The sequence below is a fragment of the Nilaparvata lugens genome, chromosome 4 (genome assembly GCF_014356525.2).
Source record: "Nilaparvata lugens isolate BPH chromosome 4, ASM1435652v1, whole genome shotgun sequence".
In the NCBI taxonomy this organism is placed as follows: domain Eukaryota; kingdom Metazoa; phylum Arthropoda; class Insecta; order Hemiptera; family Delphacidae; genus Nilaparvata; species Nilaparvata lugens.
In genome coordinates, this window is record NC_052507.1 from 68,006,816 (window position 1) to 68,026,903 (window position 20,088).

At 33.6% G+C, this 20,088-nt stretch overlaps 1 protein-coding gene across 1 annotated transcript in view; it reads left to right on the top strand.

Moving 5' to 3' along the window:
- The window catches only part of LOC111043638 (nephrin), a 125,723-nt gene that overhangs the window by 63,834 nt on the left and 41,801 nt on the right, over positions 1-20,088 (top strand). Inside the window, exon 4 of the mRNA XM_039426294.1 lies at positions 8,956-9,066. Within this exon, the coding sequence (XP_039282228.1) occupies positions 8,956-9,066 (111 nt within the window). The remainder of the gene's footprint in view (positions 1-8,955; positions 9,067-20,088) is intronic.

The window sequence follows — 20,088 nt, forward strand, 5'->3', positions numbered from 1 at the left end:
TATATACAATAGCTTACAATACAGCAAAGTTATAGATGAATTTACATAATATAGACTAAAAAAATAACTATTGAACTGTATATGATATGAAAAAGCAATTTGTAATATAATAACTATAGATAATAATCATATTGTTATGCATCTACATAAATTGGCGGAGCTTTGGACATATCAATGTCCATTCTTTGGGAAGAATATTAAATTGCGAAGAATATTAAAAGATGAGAGTGCAATAGAAGGTGTATTTATTTTATTACTAGAACGACTGAGCAAAAATGTTAAAAATCGATTCACAGGTTGAACTGAACATGATTCACAGGAGGGCGGGGCTGACAGTTTGGAGGAAATTTTCCCTCACCAGTTCATCTCAGCGATTTTGAAGCACTTTTACCACATTTTTTAAATAAATTTGTAGAGGTTAGAAATGAATAATCAACTTGTGTATATTGCGGCAAACATTTAGTTTTTCAGAATAGATTATTCTTACTTAGATTGTATTGAATGAGTTGCATAAAGTATTATTCAACTTGATCGGCAAACAATTATTATTTCAAGTATTCAACTATATTTCAAGTACTCAGTATACAAGATGATTCAATCAAAAAGCACGTTTACCGCTTCATTAAAAGTTGAAATGCTCTCTTGAAATCACATTCATGGAGCCCGCAGCTCTATAGATTAATTGCAATGGTAACGATGAATTAATTGTAATGGTAGACGATTGGATTGCAATGATCAACAAAGCGAATCGCATCTCACCGTTAATTTCACTCAATCTATTCACTGAATAGATTACTGATTATATTCCATTCCATTAATAGGCTGGAAGCTAGGGTTTTTCGAATTTCATTTCATCATTGCTCTCAATTTATTTACTGAATAGATTCATTCCATTTCATGAATAGACGGAAAGATGAGGTTTTTCGAATTTCATCTCATGATTGCTTCCAATCCACTTACTGGATAGATTGAAGAATTATTCCATTACGTTAATAGTGTGGGAGATACTATATGGTTTTTCAAACTCCATCAAGGGGAATATATATCAGTGCAACTTTTAGCAGCAATGATGGAACAGTTCCATCTTTTTCAAATTTCATCAAGGAGAAAATAAGTATCAGTGGAACCTTTAGCAGCTCAAGCTGATGGAACAGTTCCATCTTTTTCCAGAGTGACTGGAAACTCGAACTGACTGGAAACTGGAAATCATTAGTACAGTACCTAGGGCCGTTAGTGTTTGTCACGATCAGGATGCTTGCCGCTGCCGAAATATATTAGCGCGGCATCGCACAGAACATCCATCCTTCCCTGACAGATAGCTAGCTGCTTCCAGACTCTGTAATTTGTGGAGTTCATTTGTGGCATACAGAATGTATGGCTGCACGACTCAATCCTGTATCAGGTGTACTTGGAATCAATTAATACACTCTATTCATCCGCACACTCAACGATCCATGCAGACTCCTGAAATTTCATACCTTTCCGCGGTTGAAGATACACTCTCTCAAATATTCTGATGAGCCCTGTTCGCTCATTCATTAGTCGTACACCATTATTACGATTTCCACCTGATAAACCCTATTCAAACACTCCACATTCCATCGAGGTTACTTCTGCGATTTCTTACCCAGATGTATTATTGTCAGAGCCCCGCACGGTGTTCTTCTCATTAGACCAAATCTGTAGGTACTCTCATCATCATAATATTACTTTCCTTGCCCTATTACTATAGGTAAGGAAAGTAATGCTTTCCGAAAAAAATTAAGGTACCCCAATTTCTATACGTTTCAAGGTCCCCTGAGTCCAAAAGAGTCGTTTTTTGGTCTGTGTGTGTGTGTGTGTGTGTGTTTGTGTGTGTGTGTGTGTTTGTGTGTGTGTGTGTGTGTGTGTGTGTGTGTGTGTGTGTGTGTGTGTGTGTGTGTGTGTGTGTGTGTATGTGTGTGTGTGTGTATGAGTGTATGTGCGTCTGTGTACACGATATCTCATCACCCAATTAACGGAATGACTTGAAATTTTGAACGTCATTACAATATAAAGATCCGACACGAACAATTTCGATTAAATGCGATTCAAGATGGCGGCTAAAATGGCGAAAATGTAGTCAAAAACAGGGTTTTTTGCGATTTTATCGAAAACGGCTCCAACGATTTAGATAAAAGTTATACCTAAAATAGTCATCGATAAGCTCTATCAACTGCCACAAGTCCCATATCTGTAAAAATTTCAGGAGCTCCGCCCCATCTATGCAAAGTTTAATTTTAGATTCTCAATTATCAGGCTTCAAATACAATTTAAACAAAAAATTTCGAGTGGAAAAGATTGAGCATGAGAATCTCTACAGTTAATGTTAAGTAACATTTTCACCTAAAATTAAAAATAAACTCGAAATTCGAGAAAATGTGATTATCCAATTATTGCAAACTGTTGGCAACTGTTGATTATATTAAATGATTCACTATGAAGAGATAGCAGACCTCGTGTGTCTCCAGTGTTATTGCCCTGTCACCAGCTGGCTCAAATCTTTGAATAGTTGACTTGAGATGCGCGGGAACACTAGCGTCAGGTGATCAATTTTCATAACGGCAAGGAAAGTTGTGTGAGTGTGCTACACCAGATTTTTTATTTTCTATTACCAACGCAAAAACCTGAAGCTTATGTTACCCCATCATCATGATAATTCCACAATATTGAATCAATTGATTATCAGATGAAAACTGAAGTATCTAATGAAGTATAAACTGATGAGCTTATTGTAGTACAAAAACAAATTTTATCTCCAATTTGATGGGATTATATCCCCTTTTAATATTAGGTGCAATTTGTACGAATTGACAACACTTGCACCAGAAATTTTGAAACGATTCTAAAAGAGACTAAATAAATGTTTCCAATTAGAGTCATGTAGTTACATGAAAAAGAAATATCCTTTCCGTTTACATGCAACCGTTATCTAATTGGGAAAACAATCCAAATCCAGAAATAATAAAGGAGATTAGTTGAGCAATAAAAATAAGTTATCATCTAAATATTATCAATCATGGTTAATTGGATTTGTCAAGAGAGAGAGAGAGAGAGCGATAGAGAGGTATTTGATATTTATTTAATTCGTCTTACATTGTCAGGTCTGACAAGACCTATGGTAAACACTTATAAAATTAAACAAAACAAAAAAATAACACTTCTAAATTTGAATACAATACAAGTGAAAAATATAAGTGAAAATTAATAAAACTGATGAAAATAATGTAGGCTTATTATTATTGGATGGGCAGAATTCACAGGGAAGTGAAAATTTGAAAGGTACAAGTGAGAGGATATTAAGGTGAGGGGTAAGGATTTAGAATATGGAGGATTATGGATATAAAGGAACCCGGATTCTCGGTGGGGTTCTACCACTCTAGCAGAGAGAGAGAGAGAGAGAGAGAGAGAGAGCGAGAGAGAGAGATTGAGAGAGTGAGAACGAGGTACATTATGATGAATAAATAGACATGATGAATAGACAAAATATGAAGAAAGGAGAGAAAAATTATCGACACATTGTAAATTGAACGAGTTGAGCAAAAAATAACTATTAGTATTTTTCCAGAATTCCAACTAATTAATTTCTCTCGGTAAATTATTGAGGCTCGATAACTTCAATATGAATGAGATAGATAACGCTCAACTCTGGAAGCATATTGTGTGAGTGGTAATTGCCACAGTCATGCTGTGAATTCTCCACGAAATAAATCAGCCCAATTCCAATTAATGAGAAGTATCTACGCAGTTTGGACAACGAGGACTCATTGGAAAACATTTTATTAGTATCGGAAAATAATATTTTTTCCTGGATTCATGATGATACAATTTCACAAGTACTATTTTAGTAATCCATTTTATCGATTACAGGAAGATAAAATGTTTTACTTGATGAAGCCCACATGAGTTTTTAGTTACCTATCATTTATATGTGGGTAATAGCCTAGTATTCAAATCTGAATCTTTGATTCACAGCTTCTGATATCTACTTCATTATTGGAATGAAGGTTTTTCTTAGATTGGATAGTTTTCAAACGTCAATTTCGAAGGGATTGTCCTATGGAACAAGAAGTAATTTCTATTCAAATCCAACTATGTTAGTACTATTAATAATATTCTTGTGAATAGAAAGCTCTTTCTTAGGTTATGGTGATTAGGCTTATTTATTAGGCTTAGATGATGTTATGGTAAATACCAATATTAAATGACAACGACTGGATGTTGTCAAAACCACTTTTTAATAGAACAATAGTTTCGATTGTTACACTATTATCCTCTGAACTGAAAGCTTCAACATTGATTAGAGCAGCAGAGCATTTAGCATATTCTAATAATATAAAACACTTCATAAACATGAGCTACTTTTAAATTAAAAAAACAAAATAAAATCTTATAGCACCCTTTATTTTTAAAAAACTTTAAAATAGTTGAACAACTAGTTTCGGTGATATTACACCATCGTCAGGTTTATACGATGGTGTAATATCATCGAAGCTAGTTGTTCAACTATTTTAAAGTTTTTTCAAAAATAAAGGGTGCTATAAGATTTTATTTTGTTTTTTTTTCTTATAATATAATATAGTGTGGGTGAAGCCATACGATTGGCCATTAATCGACGACCAATAGAGGCTGAGCTCTTCTGCTATTGGCCGAGACGAGACACGCACAAGTATTGCACCGGTTCTCATTACGATATTTGGAGACCTTCCATTTGTCAACAGATAATTGCCAATCATCACCCATTCTATACAATGCTGCTCAATACTCAAGCTTTCAGTTCACTAAAGATTGATGATTGTATAACAATCGAGACTTGTATCTCAAATTTATTGTTTTTGACAATATCAAAACATTCTCAAGTAGTTGATAATGAATTTACAGTAGGTACTATTTCGGATAATATAAAGGTTACCACCTTTTATTATTATTATACTGTATATTACTTCTCAAATTGTTTTGACAAAATCAAAACATTCTCAAGTAGTTGATGATAAATTTACAGTAGGTTCTATTTCGGATGATACCGGGTACACCTTTAATTATTATTACTGTATAATTAAATATTATTATAACTATTATACTGTCTTTCTTCTTCCGGTAACTGAACATCTTCAAAGAGCACTCATCTTCCAATATAATGAATGATTGGCACGCCAGTTATCAACTACGCATTAACTGACAAAATTATTCAGATAAAGAGGAGAACGAACATCAAACGTTTCAAACTTCCCAAGTTTCCAGCTTGTTATAAATTTCGCTTTAAGCAGATTAATATTTCTCCTCAAGTCCAACTTGATTGGAATTCATTAGCAACTTTCACATCATACAATATTTGCAAATTCTGTGTAATGAGCAATTTATTTATAAGTTACTTGCAAAAGTATGATATCAATATAGATTTAAATTCAGGTTAAATATTACTTGTCAACTTCCATGTGAACGAATAGAAATAATGAATGTAACAATATTTCTTGACCTAAACCTTTTCAAGAAATTTCTTTTTAGTTTGAGAAGATGGGTAGATATAATAATTACTAGCTTACCAGGCGAACATCGTACTGCCAAAAAATCAATGTATCTCATGTCACACTTGACTTTATTTGGTGAATCATGAAATTTATCTGACAATCAATATTTTATTTACATCTCAATACGGACTTCCTATGTGCTTAAAACTACCGTTTTAATACCAGTAAACAATTTTATCACTGAGTGACGTATTTATTACAGCTAGTAAGTTCATAATAATATGCTAAATCATATTATCACAACATGATATTGAATCATGATGAACTTCCTGTTCTACGTTAGCCGCTCGGCCGACAATTTCGAAAACATAGGTCTGTAAAATGGATTGATATATAATTATTATTAGCCCCACTATTAGAATTTCTGGTCAGAAACCATCCCCAATATTCACACAACATATTCCTAAAGTTTCATACCGTTCTGTCAAGTAGTTTTCGAGTCTATAGGGAACAAACACACAAACAGACATTCATTTTTATATATAGAGATAATGTTATGTGATTAAAATATTGATTTTGGAGGACTCAGAATTATCACACATGGACTCAAATTAATATCTTTTCAATTTTTGAAATATATGGGAATTATGGTCTGATGTAATGAGGTAAGTCCTCGACAACAAATTAATAATGCAACTCCGATTAATGACTTGAGGCTAGATGAGCTGGTGTGGTTAGATTCTTTTTCCATTATTATTTTGTTACTGTAGTTTAGGGGTTTTGTCTGTTGTCTCCGTGGGTCTCTCCACCATTGAAAGCCATACACTAATGATAATAATACTGTTGTCTAGCAGACTATTATGTCCAGAAATTCTTACAGTAATCTCCGAAAAATAGCAATTGTATCCTATGTGTTCATTCTTCATTTTTTCTCCGCTTTCGAATAGAAGTATCTCATTCTATCCTGTTTTGTCAGAAGGTTGCCAAATTTGAACATGTGACATGGTTTATGAGAGCAAAATCTGCTCTTCTCGAGGAGGTAGAAAGGGAAGGTCGGGAAATATGTACTGAAAAGTGCAGAACTAATGACTTCCAAGTTAGTTATGCACGCAAGCCATGTGGCCTGAAAAGTTTGAATGAAAATCCCGAGAAATTTACTTCTCAAACATGGAATATTTCCGCGACATAGCAACTTTGTGAAGCATGGTTTCGAGTTTTTTGCTAAAATATGCACGATGAAGGAAGTAACATGATATAGAACTTCACATGTTAATACTCCGAACACTGTAATCCTCTCAAGAATGTGTTAAAAATATGGAATTTTCATAGAGGTTTGCGATAAGGAAATAGGATGCAACAAGAAACATTTTCATTTCGACAATTCTCCCAAACTAAGGTTGACTTAATATGGGCAGAAACTTTAGTATAAGCGGCGGCTATTCTCTATTTTAAGCTTCAATATAATAAAGATTATTTGTGAAGCTCAATTCTAACCCAGTCTCTCAATCCTATTAAGCTTATTATGTAAAGTAGCTCTTCTAAAAAGCTCTTATTATTTGAGCAGTTCTTGTGATAAAGTAGCTCTTCCAACTCAAATTCATAATCTCTTTTAGTTTTTGAGAAAATTATCAATGTCAGTGAGAACTCATAGCGATGGATTCGAAATATTGCAGAATTCATATTATAAAAGCTTCACGCGATGGCCGGGACAGTTGAGTTTATGACAAGACAATGTGAATTGGAATATATTGTTTGTCCATTTCACTTAGAACTTAGTTGAACAATCAAGCTCAAACCAACAATCAATCAATTTTATTCAAATCAACACAATACAATATACATAAAAGAAATCAAAACACAAAAAAAAATCACAGTCAAAAATAACTTTGTAATAAAATACAACAAATAAATAACAGCAAATTCATCATCATTCGTGTTGTCTATAACCATGAAGAAACAATAGCATAAGTAGATATCCCATGGTATAGAGCGTTTTTGTCGTAACTTTTACTGTTATCTGAAGCCGCTAGTTCATGTAATTCTTTCCCGTGAAGCTGTGTGACGCTGGTAGTCTCTCATATTGTGCCGTTCATACACTCTCAGCCCAACAAAACAGTAAAATTCGATAATAATCAATAGTAATCGGCTTGAGATAACAGTAAAAGTTGCGACATAAATGTCTCGTACCATGGGATATCTACTTACGCTATTGTTTCTCTATTCTATAACTCTCCATACCATTCAGAGGAGTAGCGGGAATTATTCTAATTCCAATTTCAAGCTTCAGAAATAAGAGCTAGTAGTATAAGTACCTCTACCTCACATAGAAATAATCCACGAGTATCTTTGTAGCACTTCAAAGAGCTCAAGTTTCTGAGCTACACAAATCTCTTCTGAATCGTTATCAAATTCGCGGAAATATACTTTGACTACCTGAGAAATCTATTTTATTTGAGAAATCTATGAGAACCTGATCATCAGGGAATAGAATTTGTCAAGTCAATAACAATAATAATTGTTCATGTGTTACTACTTCGGGAATACATTACGGGTTCGATTATTAATTTTGCTCAAGATTTTATACTTGCTTAAGCTTGCTAACCTTACATTTAGCTTAGAAGATTGTTAGGATAATTTCTGAAGTCATAATGAGTGAAGTTAGTATAAGAGGTTGAATGCGTCTATTCGGAAATAATAATAAATTCTCAAGATTCTTACATTATTACAAGAGACCTACATTCGAAGAGCACTTTGAATGACTAATGTTCGATTAAGTTCGTGTTCTGATCACATTTTCCAACAATAATTGAATTATCGGAGCTTATGATTGAATTGGATGGTAAATATTATCTCCTAGCTCAGGTGGACCACAACTAACTAGAATTGGAAAACATGTATGCTTATGGAAATGAATAGGCTAGCTATGGTGAGGTCCACTTTATAACGGCAGTGGAGAAAGATGAAAAACTGCATTGACGATTCTCTGCCTTATCACTGCCTTCTGTAGAGGACAGCTGGTATATGTGATGTAACTGTTCTTGTTGTTCAAAATGAGCAATTATATTTTATTCGTCAAGAAAATGTATTCTTAAATAATTAATAATAAATGTTCATAACTTAGATTGAATACTTTCTCAATTAATCATATTTCTACACTGTTTGAAAACGCAGCTTTGCGGTGCTAGAAAAGCATATGGCTGAATTTTTTGTCGAATGGTAGACGAGGATTGTTAATTAAATACTGCCTTATAATGAGGACCTCACTATATAGGTGACTGTAAAATATATGCGTATATCAACAAATGATGACGATTTCTCAAGATCCTTGACTGGACATAGATTGTGAATGACTGGTCGTATAGTACTATAATCAATGAATGAAAAATAATATTGCTTTTTCCAAAAGTTTCTTCTCTTTGAAGAATCGTAGTAAATAAAATAATGTTGTGTTGTGTTTGTTTTTGAACAGTGCCTCCTGAATCAATGGAGTTGACAGACCCCACAGGCCGAGCTGTCGCTATATCCACAATGCCCGTCATTGAGGGAGAATCTCTGCAAATAATCTGCTTGGCACTGGGAGGTAAGCTCTATTCAAATACCTAGCTTCATAGACTGATGATCTAGGGTCTAGGCTGCAGGAAAGCTCTCCCAAATGAATTATCCAGCTCAACAGTTCTAAGGATTCAGTTTGATCTTCGATCACTGGGCATGTCAAGGCTACAAAGGTTAAACCTCAACCATGGTGTACAATATAGAGATCTACAGCTCATCAACCTGCCAAAGTGCAGATTGGATCAAGACAACCATTTTTAATCGCTCAAGAATTACAATGAATCAAATTCAAACGTATTTCTAAGTATCAATAAATCTGTGGTTTTTGACAATTTCTTAGTCTTTTTCATTCAATATGAATAATTACCACAATATCAACTTCTCAACTACACAAAAAGTCAAAAGTATCCCTATAATGATTAAAGTAATACAGTTATGCTATAAAATCATGGAATTCTATAACTTTCCAATCTATTCATTCGTATAGAATCTTATCTAAGCCTCTCGACTCCCTTTCCAGTTTGGTACATTGTGACAATGATTCCTTGAAATGAATTCGGTATATGATGAAATGGAATAATTAATACACATGAGTAGATTGTCTCTGATAAATACCAAAGATCCAATGTATGATGCATAGCATATATTATGATGTATGCAAACAGTAACATAATTTTATCTAATCATTTAGACAGTAATCGTCAATAGTTTTTCAATAAAGGGAGAATGTCAATCTGCGATCCACTTTGAATTAAGGCATATTTCAATCAAAAAATTTAGTATTGCTATCTAGTCATGAGACTGATGGGCGAATTTTATCGTCCCTAACCTACTAAATAAAAATAAAATACATGTTTTTATTGTAAAGAAGTCGATACGTTGTCGAAGGCTTGCCTTATGTCAAGAAAAGCTGTTGAAATTTGTTTTCTTCCAAACTCTTCTCTATTACAAGAATAATGGAATCGTTACATAAAAATATTCCCACCAAAACTGAACTGCTGAATTTATTGCTTGACTTATTCCGTATCCAACTCTTTTGCTGTTCAGTATTAGTTTTCTTTCCACTACCAGTATTTTGTACACTATCACTTTTTATAAACTCGAACATCCAATATAATTGACTTAATACACCATATTCTAAAGGAAAGGTGTTTACAGAACGATTAAGTCCGGTCTCGATGGATACCACTAATCAACTGTTAATATGATGGAAACATTCGAATGTCATCCTGGTAAACGGGATTCAAGACAGTGCTATTATTTGCTTTACAATGTCTTCTTGTTACATTTAAGTCGATCAGGATCGCGACTACACTGGAAGCTAAAAAATATAGACTTGAACGTTCTGTTCGTATCCTTGGAGATGAGAGGATGAGGAACAGCTGATGGGTATCAACTGATATTGATATATATCATTCATCCATTCATTTATTTATTGTACAAAATACTACAATCATGATATAATTATGAGATTGGAGGAAAAACTAGGCTGAGCCTGTATTATTTTTCTCCAAAAATTGTGATAAAAAGTTCATGTTGTCCAAAGTTTGAGGTTATGATATCACACACTTCGTCACTTCATTTTTGGTCCAAGAATAATGATTTAAAGATTTTTAATTTTGAAGGTTGTTATAATACTTTGAATGAATCACAGAATGTATCAAAATGAATAAAAAACGTATGAAATATTGCACTTATTTGAAAAATTTGAATACAAAATCACAAACCTACCAAATATCAATACTGATACTCAAACTAATTAGCCTACAGACTTAAAACTTTGCACAAATATTCTTCAAACATGCTAGACGCGCACTAGGAACGGGTTTTGTGATATTTTGCCTCTAAGGGTTTCATAGGATGAAAAAGGATCCTATTAAGTAAGCTAATGAGCATGGTAAGGTGAACGCCATATGGAACTGAGATAATTGACACATGATATTCTAACATATGTTGTAATCATTGGAAAGCTTGAAATAATCTTATCAATCAGCTGATTGAATTAATTTTCGAGAGTACGTTGATGGAGAGCGTGAGCTTGCCACGTGTGTGTTCCATTGTTGTATGCTTGGCCAGTTCGGTTTGCGCCTTCTATCAGCTGTATAATTATGGAGTCTCATACATTCCAATTAGAACAGAGCACAGAGCTCTTTTTTGGTTAGGAGTTTGTTGATGATTCTTTTTTCAAATTCAAATTTTATTGCCATCAAAAATCACACTGAAAACTTTCTTAATAGACAACAAGATTACAAAAACAAAATGTCAAACATACCGTATACCTACATTTATTTGTAGCACTGCCAGAAAAAGACAAACTTGAGTACTATCCGTGAGTTTTCATGATTCTATCCATGATTCTTTGTAACTTTGTCAAAAAATTGTCAATTATTCTGTTATTCTTCAGTAATTAATGAATGCAATATGAACAACTCTCTTTAATGAAGTGAATAATTTTCATCCAACATTTTCCAGTTTCTCAATGATGGGGGAGTGATAATAATTATTTGTATAGGTCTTCTAAGGAACCATTATCTACAGCTGGTACCAATCAACTACACTTCAACTCCAAACTAGCGTTTTAAAACCAGTACACAATTTATCACAGGGTGACGTGTTTATTACAGCTGGTAGCTTTATATGCTAAATCATATTATCACAATATGATCTTGAATCATGATCATCTTCCCGTTCTTCGGTAGCCGCTCGGCCGACGATTTTGAAAACTTAGGTCTGTAAAATGAATTAATAAATAATTATTTTAGCCCCCCTATTAAAATTTCTGTTCAGAAACCATCCCCAATATTCACACAACATTTTCCCAAAGTTTCAAGTCGTTATGTCAAATAGTTTTCAAGTCTATAGGGAGCAAACAAACAAACACACAGCCATTCATATATATATATATATATATATATATATATATATATATATATATATATATATTATATATATATATATATATATATATAGATTCACATTCGGCTCAAACAAAAGCCTCTCTAAATGGAGGTAGAATGACAAAGGTTGACAACTTTCAGTTCTGTTGTTTCAACATTTCTTTTTTCAAATAGTTCATGTAGTACCTACTATTGTGTTTGAGACACTTCTGACGCTATCATAGTTTCACCACTATTCTGTTCCACAGTCCTATCTCTTGCAGTCGTTAACTATATCTATAATAAAGTAGAGAGCTGGCTTATACACGTACAGGATAGGAAAATTTATTATGTTTGACGCATCATCACGTCTGAACTACTGGACAAATTAACCTGAAATTTTGCATATAGATTATTAATTAACCAAGGATGGTTATAGGCCTATTTTCAATTCTTCAAAATTTCATTACGTCAAGTTTTCAGTTTTTCAAGTTTTTGAATAGATCCTTGAGGAGCACGGGTTCCTGCTAGTATGTTTACATTCAATGTACCTAAACGTTCAAACGTTCAACGCTAAACCACATTGATTGTGAATATGTTTACATTCAATGTACCTAAACATTCAAACGTTCAACGCTAAACCACGTTGATTGTTGGTTACATCCAACGTTAGTAGACAAAAGGTTGACCACTCACAGGTGTATGATTCAAAGTGGTGGGAGGAACGCCAGCGTGACGTCACGTGTAGTAAAAATGTGATAGAGTAACTACACTGAGCATACAGTTTATTCACTGTATCTTCAAATATATCGTCGTTTAATCTTCTCAAGATTGACCTAGAACTTTAAAATTCTCCATTCTTATAGCGAATGAATCACCGATTCTAATGATGTTGTTTAATATTTCAAGTTCATTCAACTTGTATGAATAAAATGAAGTTGAAAGTTTTTCTAGAATCTAAAAACGTGACACGAAAAATTTAATAAGCTGGAAAAGCGTTAGTAGACAACGTTATACTATTATAATTTCAGATTAACCCTTAAAAAATATTGATAAATCAATGCATCGCAATAAACCGATAAACCGATCCCAATAAATCCGATGAATTTCATCATTAGAGGTGGCTATGATTTCATTCATTGTAAATGCACTGAGCACATACTGGTATCGAGCACATGTTCTACGAGAATCAAAATATCTCATCCCCGAAATTCACAAGCTGATGTATAGCCAAGCTACAAAATATAAACACGACCTAGAAATTGAAATTGAAATTTATTGCCAAAACAAAATTACAATATTACAATATATTAAGTTACAAAGTGTTAAACAAATAAGCAAAACTCAAACTTAATTATTAGATCAAAACTTAATTTATCTTTATTTTGGCGACTGCTGGCATAAGTAAGAACTTGAGAGCCAGCAGTGAGTCTACATTATTAGATTTAACAAGTTTAGCGCTCAACTAAAATTTGTAGAATACTTATTCTATTTGGCTTTTTAAATAATTATATATATATGATTGAACATCATCAAAAACTTACGAATAACTAAAGAATACTTAAGAGTAACTAAATCTATTGTAGCGTTAAGAAGATGAAGAAACCTTAATAAGGGTTTGAAAGGGAAGGTTAGGAGGTGGGGTTTTTGCTTTTATATGGCAAAATGCTTGTATTATTCAAAATTTAACAACATTATTATTATTATCAACATTTAATGTTTTGATAATTATTGTAAAGCAGAAACAGAAAGTTTGCATGTCAGAAAATGTTTGTGTTATATAATTTGACTATACGACACCATATGATTTTCAAGAATGCGATATTCTGCCTACTCTGTACTACAGCCTACGTCACGGCTGCAGTTCCCCCACTCCAATTGCATTTCAACTAAAATACTATAGATGAGTGACCAACCTTCTGTCTACTAACTTTGGGTTACATCCAATGTACCTAAAATACATTGTATTCTAGGTACCTTGGTTGCATTTATCATAATGTGTTTCATACGGAGTTTAAAAGAGCAGCTGACATTTTTTCGTTTAAATCAAGTATACGGGCCTTGAATGAGTAGGAAAATGAAAGTCAATCCTATAAATAACAATGTTTAATGTAATCAACAATGTAGCTTATCCAGTACGATCAAGATTTTTAGAGGTTGAGCAATGAGCATTTGGAACTGTCGACATCGGTGTATTTGCTGGACTTGTTGTTGCACGCTGACACACTCTTGGCGCACTTGTTGTTGAAGAGGAGCAGCTTTTTAGTGAGGCTGTCCAGCACACAGATGCCGGTGCCGATCCTGACGTTGAGGTCCAGTTTGGCCAAAGACCCGGTGCACACTTTCTCCTTGCTGCAGGACGAGTCATCACGCTTCTCCAAGTTGTGCGGGAGAGCAACAACAGCTGATAATAGCATGGCCAAAACCACACAGGCAGTCAGAGAAATGCTGGATGATGCCATTGCTCGCAAACAAAGTAACAGTTGAACTCACTGAAAATAATGAAACAAACTATGAACACAGATTTAACCTGTTCAGTTACTTAGAATCTTGTATAGAAGTTTTGTTTCAGCTAGAATCAGTTCAGTTAGTCTATGCTATGAGGTTGAAACCACTGAAGCGAATGGTAGATCAACTATTCTCCTTCAACCTTTTATACTGGAACTCAGTGTTCCAATCAATAAAATACCATTACTCAAATCACTGATAAAGAATGAAAGGCAGTGATTAAAAATCAGATTGATTGATGCCGTGCTATCAGCCGGGAGCTTGTGATGGCAATTATATTTCTATGGAACAGGAAAAGAAGACTTCTCAAGAGCTGGACGTTGCAATTATTTATCTTGACATGACCTACTTTCTCGTACAAATTGTGGATTTGCAGGAAAAGTGGAAAGTTTGATAATGCTAATGTTCTATCAACGATTAAGTTGGAATCCGCAAAACAGGAACTAAGTTGAGATAGAATACGTTATGATAAATAATGTTTGTTTGTATGTTCAGTCGAAGCTTTAATTCGTGATGTCCTAGTACGTGGATCATAGACATAGAATTCAAGGATATTTCTCAGATTATATTCTGGTTGATTTTGATATTTTTAATACGCATCCATGACAAGTAATTGACCGAGCGAAGTGACGTCTAAGATTCAATTCGACGGTTTGGCATTTCTCTTAATGTTTAAATGTTTGAATGTTTAAATGTCTAAATGTTTAAATGTTCAAATGTTCAAATGTTCAAATGTTCAAATGTTTATATGTTTATATGTTTTCATGTTGCGCATTTACGGCGAAACGCGGTAATAGATTTTCATGAAATTTGACAGGTATGCCCCTTTTTAAATTGCGCGTCGACGTATATACAAGGTTTTTGGAAATTTTGCATTTCAAAGATAATATATAAGGAAAAAGGAGCCTCCTTCATACGCCAATATTACCGTAAAAATCAGACTATAGAATTATTCATCATAAATCAGCTGACAAGTGATTACACAGATGTGTGGAGATGCCAGTCTATTGCTGTATTTTCCATCTTGAAAATGTATCTTTCCATTAACGTTAGTAGACAGTTGACTATAATACTACCCCCGTTCAAAAACATCGAACATATTGAAAATTGTATCTTTCCATCAACGTTGCAGACAGTTGCAGCCAGACCTGATAACCGCGCTCACACTCACATTCCGGGACGACACGTCACGGTACGATATAGGACAGAAAGCTCTATATTTATTTAGGATTTTTTCTAGACATTTTTAATTGATAAATTATTTATTAATTTTCGAGAAAACATAACAACAGGTCAATGTAACTCACTGAGCGCGAGGTCTACTGTTCACAGAACTACTAGTTCCACATATTCAATGTAAGCTTTCAAAATTCACTGACATCATTATCACCTTAACTAGCTAGCATATCTATTTCCACTTGCATACATGTTCTCTAATTCTAGAAATAAATATCTTAGTTTTGAACCACCTGAATTCAGAGCTTATCTACCATTCAATTAAATCATGTACATAAGCTCCGATAATCCCATTATTGTGATGAGAACTTGATCGATAATCAAACATTGGTCATTCAAAGTGCTCTTTGAATATAGTAGGCCTATTAAGGTACAAAGTTATTCAAATATGCATCAGACAATTGTCCAAGGAAAGTTAGTTGACCACATCACGTTCATCCCATCAGGTTTGAGAAACCTCGAAGTTTCGTTTTGTGAATATTAATCGATTATCTATTGCTAGGTAGTGAGTTATTGGCTTTCAGTTTGTAGTTAGATCTGCGGTTACGGAAATTTCAGGTCAACTGTAATTAGTGGTCAGTGTGACCGTAAACGACCTATCTTGACCTCAGTTATCGTGACGATTATTGTAGGGTCACTCTGGAGAGATTTAGATCTCTCTCTGCGTCTAATACTTCTATTATTTCATCTTAATTAGGAATAACTTCCAAATCCTCCTTATTTCCCATTCATTTCCTATTCCAATTGTGTTCCCTATGTATTTATTCAGTGGAGTTTACTTCAGACTGTCATAATTGATTATATGGGGGCTTTGTTGCTATTTATGTGGGACACGGACAGTTTAATGTTAATTTCACTGTAAATGTGCATGTGACTTAATGATTACTGATAAATTTTTCAGACTGATTCAGTCTGTGAGGAAGACAAAAATAATTTCATACAAATCAATACTATTTCTTCAGACATCAATGTGGAAAGTCTGTGGAAATTCAAAAGAGGTAGCTCTCATATTTATCATAAGAAGTTTATTGAAAAATTTCCTAAAACTGGTGAGAGCTGTGAAACCAAAAAAATAAATGTAAACCAATAATGTCATACAAATTAATGAATACTGATACTTCAATCATCAATGTAGGAAGTATGTGGAAATTTGAGAGATGTTGCTGTCATATTTATCATCAGAAGTTTATTGAAAACTCCCTAAAACTGGTGAGAGCTTTTAAACAAGAAGAGTATCACGAACTAATTATAAAGAAACACAAATTAGTAATATTCCTTCAAACATCAATATTAGAAGTCTGTGTCGATTTCAAAATGATAGTTCTAATAATTAACACCAGAACTTTATTGAAATCTCCCTGAAACCGCAAGAAGTTATGGATCAAGAAAATTATTTTCAACCAATAATGTCATAAAATAAAAGTAGAAATCCAAGTACCCTTTTAAAAATTGTTTATATTCAACAGTAGACCCAAAGAAAAAAGACAAATAGAAGATAGATTAGTCTGTGTCAATTTGAAAAAGGTAGCTCCAATATTTTTTTCATTTTTATTGTAAACTTGCTGAACCTGATGGAAGCTTACTTTCTGATAAATAAGTATTTTGAACTCTCCGTGTTCCCCAACAAAAATATTGGATGACTGCAACCACACATGCCTGAAGGCTGGTTGAGCAGCAAAAATCCAATACAGCATTTATTGCATTCTAGTCATTCTCAGTGCATAGGTAGGCGAGTAATTGAATAAAATCATTCCTCATCCATGCGAGCTTTCAACGTGAAACGCCTGAATATTTATGTTGCCAACTCCAGTTTATTCGCATGAGCTGTGCCTTCGTCAAAACATCAATGCCACAAACATCGAACATAACTCAATCAAGTTTAAATAAATAAATGGAATCCATTGAAATATACCAATAATACCAATGCCAATTCATTAATAAGAGTAATTTCATTTCATACCATTTCTATGAATTTTCATAATTTCATCGGAAGAAAATAGCATTAGATATCTTAGGAATGTGTAAATACATCATGACATACTAAATGGATAGAACCATCGATTATATCTTGAATTTTTCCAATAAATTCAACCAATTTCGTAAGCATGATGTTCCCATCCATACAAATTTTGCTCAAATAGAGATTGTAGCAATTTTCCTTTGTGATGTTGCGGATCAATGGAATCTTCAGGAAAATGGAACATACTTTGAAATATAATGGAACATAATGAACATGATGAACAAAATTAACATAATGGAGCTCACATATAATTTCTGAAAAAAACCAGCCGAGGAAGTATGAGCTCTTCTTTCTAAGATTCAGCCATTGGTCGATAAAAATATAAAAAAAGAAATAGATACTCTTGAAAACTACAGTTATACTTTGCCAACTCTTTGAATTTCATTCACTTCCAACTTGTACTCTTCACCATTTTTTGTACTCTGTAGCATATTTCAGCAACAATTTGGGAGAAGAATAGCATAAGGTTACCTTGTGTTTCCTCTCACTATCATTTTTGATGATGTACTTGTTGTAAATCAATACAGGATGAATAATGAAGGATTGGTTCTATGATTGGAAACTGTAGTACATTCCCCAATAGTTCATCTACTAAGATAAACTGATATAAACCTTTTCAAACACAAAAAACTGATGAGACCAATAGCTTAGAAACTTGGATAATCCTTAATTTATTTATTAATACTTTTCCATAATACAACAACATTCCAAATTATTATTATTATATTATAAAACGAGATGTCAAACTACAAGCATAGAAGATCGATAGATCGATTAGTTTCTAATCAATGACTAAAGGTTAAAAAATCATGTGAAATGTGAAGTAAATCATGATATATCGAATACATTAAGCAGCATGACACTTCTACTCATACCATGAATGTGTAAACCATGCATGGTGAATTTACAGCAGTCACTCGAATATTGATTTATTATTCGGCCAGACGCTGAGTCATGGCTTCCTGCTCACTGGAATAAACATTATTCAATCAACAGCATCCTGAAAACCTCTTCTCTAAATTGCTTACTCCTATGCTATACCAATAATATTATTGCTGGAAGGGAATATTCTTCCTCTATGTATAATATGCTACCAGAGAATAATCTAATTGAATATTTCTATTCAATGGTTCTACTTATACTTCTGCAAAAGCAAATGCGGTTTCCACCCACGATCAATACAGCACTATTATGAAAAATGAACTATAGTTGATTGCAAACCTATTCGGTAGATACAGTTTCCACCTTTTAATACAATATTCTCCGAACCTTCCCAAAGACAAAAAGCTTTCATGGCAAGACCGCTAACTTGGAAAAACGAATATCCTTCATTCATTCATTGATTCATGAACTACTCTTCAGAAGCATTCACACTTTAGTTTTAGCTCAGTCAAGTTCTAGTAATTGAGAAACTAAAGTCCGAGGAATGCACACTGATGAGTCTCCCTTGTGTTGCAGTGATCTAGTTGTATTTCTCCACAATATCACTAGAATCAGACTCACATCTCTAAAATCACTCCATAACATCACAATTTTTAGACTATGATCACATAAGAAGTAACCCTTCTAAACTGAGAAGAAGCTGTTTTTACTTTGTGTTATGATGAATTGTGAATAATATGAAATATTTACTCACTGACTGGACTATGCTTTCGCAATCGTATAATGGATCAAAACATTCAAGACTTTAATCATGTATTCATCTTCAAAATGATTAAATCAAAGTCAGCTCGTTGTCGTGATTTTGAGCCAAAATTTATTTGTTTTCCGAGACCATTGCAGTTTCTAACTTCGGGGGGATCCTGGAGGGAAAGCAAGCGGGGAGCAGATACTCTGCGATACATATGTATACGTAGTATACATATGATACATAGTATATGATGTATACTATGTATAACATCCTAAAAAAATTAAGTTTTCTCCTAATTTTGTGTGCATCTCTGTCTTTATCGACTAGGCTATAAGGAGAAGGATGAGAGTCCATGACAGATACCAGAATGTTTTAAAAAATAAAAATCGTAGTTCAGTTTATCAAAAACAGAGCACAAGCGATAGCATATCAAATTTCTAATCTGAAACCAACAACCAAAGAAAAATTGAGAGGTGGATGATTGCATCATTTATGTAACGAGTTAGTATTGTGAGTACAGTACTTTATTCAATGTCATGGCTAACATAAAATCCAGTGTTCGTGTTCAGCGTTTACACAAGAAAATAGAAATCTGTTGCTTCCCTCCATGTGTTTTTCCATCCTGATAAATGTAGTCGAACGATGAGATAGAGGGAGAGTCATCGAAGAAGAAGAAGAGAAGAAGAAGAAGAAGAAGAAGAAGAAGAAGAAGAAGAAGAAGAAGAGAAGAAGAAGAAGAAGAAGAAGAAGAAGAGAAGAAGAAGAAGAGGAAGAAGGAGA